The sequence below is a fragment of the Phalacrocorax carbo genome, chromosome 7 (genome assembly GCF_963921805.1).
Source record: "Phalacrocorax carbo chromosome 7, bPhaCar2.1, whole genome shotgun sequence".
Classification (NCBI taxonomy): Eukaryota; Metazoa; Chordata; class Aves; order Suliformes; family Phalacrocoracidae; genus Phalacrocorax; species Phalacrocorax carbo.
The window spans coordinates 3,710,555-3,719,337 of NC_087519.1; the positions used below are offsets into that span (position 1 = coordinate 3,710,555).

The 8,783-nt window shown below is 48.7% G+C and overlaps 1 protein-coding gene across 1 annotated transcript in view; it reads left to right on the top strand.

Moving 5' to 3' along the window:
• IGDCC3 (immunoglobulin superfamily DCC subclass member 3) overlaps window positions 1–5,915 on the top strand; it is a 112,373-nt gene extending 106,458 nt beyond the window's left edge. The window contains exon 14 of the mRNA XM_064456083.1: window positions 50–5,915. Coding sequence (XP_064312153.1) covers window positions 50–214 — 165 coding nt within the window. The 3' untranslated portion in view covers window positions 215–5,915. The remainder of the gene's footprint in view (window positions 1–49) is intronic.
• The last annotated feature ends 2,868 nt before the right edge of the window (window positions 5,916–8,783 follow it).

The following is an 8,783-nucleotide window of genomic DNA, read 5'->3' on the forward strand; positions in this document are numbered from 1 at the left end:
CATGGGTGACCTGCCACCATCGTTGCATTGTCCCCTTCTCTCTTGCCAGTCGGCTCACAGCCCGCCGGCCGCCCACGACGACACCCAGATATCTACGCTCCCTCTGGATGAGTTCAGCATCATCGAGGAGCAGCCAGACCCCCTCCCAAAAAGCCCCTGCAGTGGCAGCCCCACAGCTCCGGCTCCCAACCACGGTCCCTCCAATGAAGGATAAAACTGCCAAGACTCAAACCCTCTTGTAGGAGTTACCAGAAACCAAACCCGTGGCTGGTGATGTCTTTACAATGAGTCGTCAATCTCAGGTCAATTGAAGATTTCTAAGGTCTGATTGTTATTTTTTTGTTTTGCTTTATTTTTATATATATATAAATATATATATATGTATACAGCCTTTTGGAAACTCTGTGAAGTTTATCTTTCTGACCTCTCTCGGGCCTCTCGGTGTGTTTTTTCCGATGATGGCTTTATTGAGAATGGTTGCGATGGATTTCCCTGCAGCTGCTAAGTAAAAGACTCCTTGGCAGAGTTTGGCAAACTCTTCCATCTCTGACAGACTGGGGATGCGGTGGAGCCTCCTTCTCTTGACATCCCAGACTTTTTCCTGATGAGCAGCTTTAGGACTACTTTTTGGATCTATTTTTTATTTCCAGAAGACTGGATTTGGAGAAATCCTTCTAACTTGACTCCAAAAATCGAGGCCCGGGAAGGCCATCTCTCCACGGATTTGATGATTTTGTACACTTTTGCTATTTCTCAGGATACTTTTTTTTGCTGATTGACTCAAAATAATATGAAAAAAAAATGAAAAAAAAAAGGATTAAAAAAAAAAGAGTGTGTGTGTCAAAGGATGCCTGCCTGAGGGCTACTGAAAGACTTGGACAGACAACCCGAGTGAACTCAAAACCTACCTCAACCGGAATGAATGTCTTCTGGGAAGCAGAAATACCTGTGTCTTCCTTCGTGTTCAAAAAACAAGTAGCGTAGCACTTGGTCAGTACAAGCTTGGTCCTACCTCAGCAGTCACGCTCTGTATCTGCCGCCTTGGTGGTTTTGTTGTTGTCGTTCCCATGTAAAGCACTTCCAAACCTTGAAAGCAATGTTCTACCTCAAGTGTGATAGAAACTCGTGTGTATGTGTGTGTGTGTGTGTGTGTCCCCTCTCCTCTCCCCCAGTTCCTGCCTCTCCCACCCAGCCCCGCGTGAAGCGAGATGCTTCACTAGTGTTATGAGCTTTACTTTTAGGCATGTAGCAGGGCTCTGGTGTGATTTTTGTGTGGCAGAGAGTTGTATCATGGATTTTTTTTTTACTTTAAAGACTGTTGGGACCATCACAGGCACACGGCCTGATGCCCCGTGGCTCGCTGGCACTGTTGCTCTTGCAGGGCCAATTTCAGCAGTGGTGGTGCCTCCCTTGGTCCATCCTGGGTGTACTCGATATGGCTCGCCAAGGCTGATTCCCTGCAGGATGATTTTTGCCATGTGTCAGCATAACCCACCCCTGGGAGATGGGAACCTGGTCGTCACCATCTTGTCCCTTCAAAGCCCACCCTGCCATCAGGAGCGCCTACAAGGAAACCCTGACACAGCACTTCCCAGACCCCTTGCGATGCTACTGGGCTGCTCCCAGCTCCTCCAGTGTATTTCCAGCGAGCAGGGGCTCATCTCCAAGCGGGCAGGCACAGCTAAAGGATGAGCTGAGCCAAAAAGGGCTCACTTCCCTGGGAGGGACGAGGCGAGGAGGGCACCCGGTGGTGATGCAGAGCAGGGCCCCATGCGGGAGGATGCTGGGGGGCTGTCAGCAGCTGCCCCTTCCCCATGCCCAGGGTTGGCAGAGACGCTCCCGACACCAAAGAGAGGGTTTATGCGTGACTCCCCCGCTCCAGGGACCACTGCCAATGTGCCACCATGATTTTGGGTTGTCCTGGCATGGTGCAGCCTTGTAAGTTGTCCATGGAGTGAGATGGGGGCATGCACAGGGGACAGGGACATCGGCCAGCTGGCGCCGGAGGGCAGCAGCCCTTTCCCCACCACGTGGGTTGGTTAAAACTGGGTGCATGTGAAGGTTTGAACTCTTTGTGTAAGTGGTGGTAAATCAAACGTCGCTGTATTTGCAAGGAAAAGTGAAAGGAATCAGGAAAGGAAAGGAGTTTAAGTTTAAAAAAAAAATAATTGTATTTTTTTAAATGGTACCAGTGGGAGAGTCCCTTGTGTCAGAAACATCCCTTGTCACCTTCCCGTTTGGCAATGGGATGACTGTAAATAATACAATATACCGATGATATAGCAAATGTCTCTCCCCCGTGCTGTGTCCTGGTGCTGGGCTGGCTTAGCTGTGAGCAGGGCTCTGTCCTTCCAGATCAAATCATGCCGCTTGGCCCAAGCAGATGTAACGGCATTGACCTCGAGAGCAAGGAGCTCTTGAGGTTCGGTGTTTGTAGCCTTCTCCCATTAAATTCCTCCTCCTGTAGCCATCCTGCAGGACAGAAAAAATCTGAAGGGTTAAACTTATGCATTAAACCCCCAAACAGCCTCTGGCCACCAAAAAGGCTGAATGGGCCATCAGACCGATTCCTGCTCACACCTACTGTGGGGGGATGCTCCCTCTGCATGATGCTGCACCTGGAGACAGCCTGGGAAGGGACCGCGGTGGGACAGCGCTGGTGGCACCACACGAGACCGGTAGCACAGCCCAGCCTGACCTGGGAGCCGGAGGATGCCGGGGCTTGGAAAGGGCAGGAGGGAGGAGGAGATGCCAAATGGCTCAAGTTTTAACCTCATATCAAAGAAATCCCAATCTCCTCCTGCCATCCTGCCCCTGCTCCAGCCCAGCTTTTCTTTTTATTGTTGGGTTGGGTTTTTTTTGTCTGTGTAACGCCGACGTTCACATTGAATAAGTACTGTTGCCAAAGTGAACACAGAATTTAGACTAGCTTTCAGCTCAGACTTCCTGGAGCTGTGAACATGCTATTAATTTAATATCATATTATTGTGATATTGTAATAGTAACAAGTATTTGTCACTACTTCCTTTTATTAAAGGGAAATGCTGTGCCATTTGACTAGTTGAAATACGAAAGTATATCAAGAATAGAGCTTTTTTTCTTTTTCTTTTTTTTTTTAATAATTATGCAGAAATGTAATGGTTTAAACCAATGCAGGTTATGTGTTGGTTTGAGATGGTTGAAGATGGATGTGAATCTTTAAAGACTATTTTTTAGATTTTTAGCTTTTCCTCTTTTTTGGGGTTTCTTTTCCACTCTTGTTGATCCATACCATTGGGACCTAAAGCAGATGGTTGTGGCAGGTCAGCCCCCGAAGAGGTGAGGCTGAAGTCTGGAGATTCAGCAGGAGGACGTGGTATTCCCTGAATTATCCAAGCCTCCCAAGTCCACAAAGCTGGGCAAAACCAAATCACTCAAAATGGCACGTTCTGGCTTTGTGCCGTGGAGTACATCTAGCTGCCAGTTAGCTGGAGAAGCAACATGTCACAGCCCTTCTCGCCATTCATCGATGCCTGAGCCAGGCTGGAGGCAAAGCTGTGCCAACTGAAAACTGGGGAAAACATCACCTGGACTGGGTCTGGCCTTTAATCTGTAAAACAAGAAGGAAAAAAGAAAAAAAAAAAGAGCTTGTGTTCAGTTTCAGCGTGGGGTACAGCTTCAAGTCTGTCCTTGGTTCATCCAAACCGCTGCCCTGTGTTTGAGGGAAACCTCTGGATTATTATTCCGTGCTTGGGGTGCAGTTGTACTTGGGTAGACACATTGTACTCAGGTAGACATGTTGTCCTTGGGTAGACACGTAGGACTGCAGGTCCCCATGTGCTGCTGGTGGTTTGGAGGCGGTTTTACAGGTGTCAGAAATGCTCTTCCCAGGTCTTCCGTGAGCACGTACCTGTTTTCATGGAATCAGAGACTTCTTCAAAGGCATAACCTTCAGGCTTTGGGCCAGGCTGTTGGTTGAACAGGCACATTTCTGCTCTGAGAGCATGTCTCGTCGCCCCTGGCAGCATCCCAGGAGGGGTGAGCCCTCCTGAGCCTTGGGACAAAGCTCTGCTGTATCCAGGGCGCAAACCCACAGCCACCAAATCCACCGCTGCCCGGGGCCAGAAACAGGACGGGGGCGTGCAGCTGGGGGGCTACGCCATAGCAGAGGGGTCCGGCCATCGCTGTACATACCCAGAGCATAGGGCCGGACCAGCCAGGCTGTGCCGGGGTCGTTACCGGTGCCTTGCACCCGTCCTCGCCTGCCTGCCAGAGAGCAGGTAACAGCAGGCGCTCCCTTTGCCCCGATAATTCATTTACGCACCTCAAACATTTAAGCAACAATTTGCCAGATTTCTTACTTCTTTTTTTCTTTTCCCCCCTTTTCTCGACGTGAGGAATCAGAGAGTTTTATCTGGAGACAAAACCGCTGGGTAACGTGCAGGTGTTGGATCCGGTGCAAGCCGCTGGCTACCGCCTGCATTTGGGGTAGGAATCTCATCCTCTAGTATTTTTCCAAGCAAATAATTCCACTGATTCAACTTGCTGCCTTTTCTGGGCAGATCTCTCTTGCTTTTCTGGCTGTGGTGAGATGAAATTACAGAAAGGAATAAAGTATCCAAAAGCTGGTTGGTTTTTTTTGTTTTTGTTTTTTTGGTAACCCATAATGGGCACAACTTATTCTCGGAGCTCTCAAGTTTACCAGAGATGGCTGCTACCTCAGGGATAGTATCCACATTGTCTTTAGTTGAACAGGGAATAGTTTTATGCTGTGACAGGGTATATTCATGCTGTTGGATTCAGGTATTTATTTGTCTACCATATCTTTCTTCTTCCTTGTTTAGTAAAGATGCTGAAATATTTAAGTGCTGGACCAGTTTGGGAATTTTAAGGCTTCCACCCAAAATTGTACCAAGGGACTGTACCTTTTAAGTTGGCAATAAAAGAGGAGAGAAGCTACGAAGTGTTGTTGCTTCTGGATGGTGAAGGGAAGGGTTTTGCTGCCCGTGGGCTGTTTTTGCAGGATAACTGTCCCACGGCATTTGGGGGGGGGGGGGAAGGGATATCAGTGCAGTGTCTGAGCCTTCTCTGAGCTGACTGACAGCACTTAAGTCTGGGAAGATCAGTTAAAAAAAAGGAAATTAAAAGCTTATGAAAATAAACGGCAGGAGAAGCTACTTACTTACTTCATCTGTGCAAACAATATTTGGAAATCTATCCCTCCCCGTGCTGCGCCAGTGAAGGCAGAGTAAAGATCCTATCTAGCAACTTGATGCCTGCTCATTTATTTTCCTCACCCATCAAATTAAAAAAAGGAAAGATGCTTGGGCTGGAGCTGCAGGCAGGGTTACGTGAGAAGCACCAGCACCCCCAGCTGAAAGCGCTGCTGGTGCGAGGCCACGGCATCGAAACCCACCGTAACACTGGAAATCAGTGAAACGGCGCCGGGTTTCCTCCGAGAACAGAGTCTGAGCTTCAGCTTTGTGTAACGAGAAGGGACGGGGCCGGTGCAAAGCCCAGCGAGACGGGGAAAAGCCTGATTTCACAGGGCTTTGGATCAGGGTCTTACTTCCAAAGCAAAGAGGGATTTTACTTTGATCATATTTCCATCATTTAAACTTGCAATATCTTTGTGTTTGTAATAAAATAATAATAAAGACGATACTAAATCTTTGTCCCAGTCCTCTTTGGGAATCAACTGTTAAGAGTAATATTAAAAACCCAAATTGCAAAGCACTTTTCTACTGTTTATTTTCTACCTTTCTTACTTTGAACTGTCTTGATATTTGAAATCCCACTGATCCTACGATTGTTAGCTCTGTATAAAAAAAAAAAAATAAAACCCAGTTTTTTTGTAGTTTGCTCTGTTTAGATTTTAGCCTGTGGCTACTTGTACAAGAAAAATAAAGCTAGAATAAATGAGCTCGAGTGCTTCAGCCTGAGTGGTGCTTTCTTCGTGCCGCGGCTGTGGCGTGGGGAGCGTGCGGGGCGGCTCGGGGCAGCGCCGCTTCACGCGGAGGGCTGCTGAATTAGGCTCCTCTCGAAGAGCAGCTGCCAAAATGCAGTTTTTAAGGGCTGAGGGGTTTTTATTTTGCTGCTTTGGTCATAAACCTCAGGGCAAGCCGTCAGGGGAGGTGGGCGGGAGTGCTGGGGGCTGCTGGGGGCTCTTTGGCACCTGGGGAGGTGGTTGAGACGAGGAGCCCCAGGGTCACAGTATGACGCCTCGTGCTTGGAGGTGCAAATTAATTTCCAATTAATTTTGGCTCTTCTTGCTCAGCTGTTGCTGCTATCTGCTTTTCCCACTGCCTCGGGTGCTAGCAGTGGCTTTACCTGGTGGCTGTTGACAGAAACCCCAGATTAAAGGCATGGTCCAGCCTTTTCCAGCTGCAAACTGGTCTGCAATGGCTGAGGCGGGGGCGGGGGGGTCATCCCGGGGAGCCACGGCCACAAACCTCAGAATCTCAAGCAGAGTGGCTAAACCCACTGGTTAACAGCCCCGCTGGGTCTGTTTTCTTTATTCCATGTGAAAAGGTGGCTGATACGGCAGTAATTGTGATTCTTCTGGGGGGCCAGCTGATCCTGATGGGGACACAGACAGCCCTGCAGAGGCTGAAGGAGCCCAGCCTTCTCACACCAGCCAGAAATCCACCCCAGGTATGACCGCCTGTATTTTTGGACCATTTCAGCCAAATTTTCAGGCGCCACCTGCACAGAGGCAGGGAAGGGAGCTGGAGATGGTGCCCCTCCATGCAGCCCGAGCTGCAAGCCCAGCTGACCACGAGCATCAATTCAGCACCAAAATCGAAATATTGCAGCACTTTTGGCCTTCTCCAGATCCTGTTAGGTTTTTTTCTTGCTTCATTTGCACCATCTGCAGCCAGAAAGTCCCTCCCAGGATAAGGGCGGCTGCTGCCACCGGCCACTTCAGAAGCGACGTGAGCTGCAGACAAGCCCTTCTTTCACTAGGCAATGAGTTTGCCAGGTCTCTACCCGCACCGCCGGCACGGCCGAGCCGCCAGGTGTGCTCGTGGCGATGGGCTTCTAATGAGAGCCAGCAGGTACCCCGTGATAAAACCTAAACACCCAAGGCTTGAGCAAACCACGCATCCCAAGGGATGCTGGAGCTGATGCAGTCACTGCTTTGAGCATCTTAACAGCAACAGAAATGGTTTCTGTCCCCCCTAAAAGCTCACCTAAGCATGTGGAGGGGTTTGATGCCAGATGGGGGATGCAGAGGCAATTAGCTGCTGCCGAACATAATTAACTGCCTCGTGAGCGAGGATCGGGGTGTGGGACTCCTCCGGAGGAGCTGGCATCACCCCGGTGTGAATGGCAAAGCCGAGCCCATCCCCAGCAGCCCCAGGATGGGTGGCTTTGGGAAAACAACATTTATCGACGAGGTGGCCAGAAGAACAGCCCCGTCCTCTCCTCCTGCTGCTGCTCCCAGCGCCAAAGGAGAGTCAAAGCGAAGGGCTGTGGGGAATAAACGAGCGAAACAGAACCCAGCAGCACTTTCTAAAGAGGGTTTCAATAAGCAGGTGAGTGAAGAGTTGCTTGAAACAACTCCCTGAAGCTCTCAAAGCTGCTAAACTGCAGTACGGATTGACTAAATATATCCTTCATAATAAATACAAGCATAAAAACTGGTTTTATTTCCCAGTGGCAATGCAAGAGGTGAAAACAAAGATCAGAGCTAGCTCACTCGGGGGATTTCTGTGTAAGTTCAGTGGAATACAGTGCTTCACATAGCAGCTGCGGAGTCAAGGTATTGTATAAAGCTCATGGCTTTCATTAAAAAAGGACTTTCCTTGCCTTCATGGCAATAAAAAAAAGGCTTGACAATATTAATCTAAAGTCTTAGAAACTAAGGAAATAAAAAAACCCCAAGCAATACGTTTAAATCACTTTGATTTTGGGTTGTGGGAAATATTAGCGGTCTCAAAAAGAATCCTACCTGAGTGTTCAAAACTCATGTTTAATAAAAGAAATCTCCTTTTGACCACGCACATTCAAATTTCTGCTGGAAACGCCTCATATCAACTCTTAAGCTCCAGAAATGCTAAAAAAATAATATTCAGTTGGGTATTTTCCCCTCTGAACGCCGGGTATCGCCGACGCCTTGGAGTATCGCTGGAGAAGATATTACCGCTAATGTCCTAGTTATAACCCTGCCAACACAGGGAGAATTTACAATATCCCATAAAGCCCTAACTATCCAAAAGGTCATTTTAGCGCTAATACCCGCTCGGGCATCGCCGTTTCATTTGCTGACACTTTTACGAAGCCACGCTTAATTCCAGCACGGCTGCTGTAAAACCTTTATAGCGATGGGTTCCGCCTCGAAAAAATAATCTTTCAAAATCAAGAGCTGGAACATCTTCATTGGCGGATGCAGGCGGCCCCGAAAGGCTGCGCCCGCTCTTGGTGCAGGGTCCCCCGATACCCAGGGCTGGGCACCCCAACCTGCTGCGGGGGGGGGGGGGTTAATCCTCAAATCTGGGTCTCCAGCACCATCAGAGCCCACCAACGCTTGCTGCCTTGGCTAAATTAAGTCTCCTAATTACATACAAAACTATCAAACCCTCGGCTTGCCCAGAAAGCCATTTCCTTAGTGCTAAAATAGCTAAATTAGTCTTGCTCAGCGTCGTAAAGGAGCTTGTCTTGTTTATTGAGCGATAAATATAAAGGTACAGTAACTAAATTCATCAGTCCCTAAACACAGCCGCTGGGAATGGCCATTTCCACCATCCAATCTACGACTGCATGAATATTTCAGAGTCCTCTTTCCCTTGGGCACTCGCCTT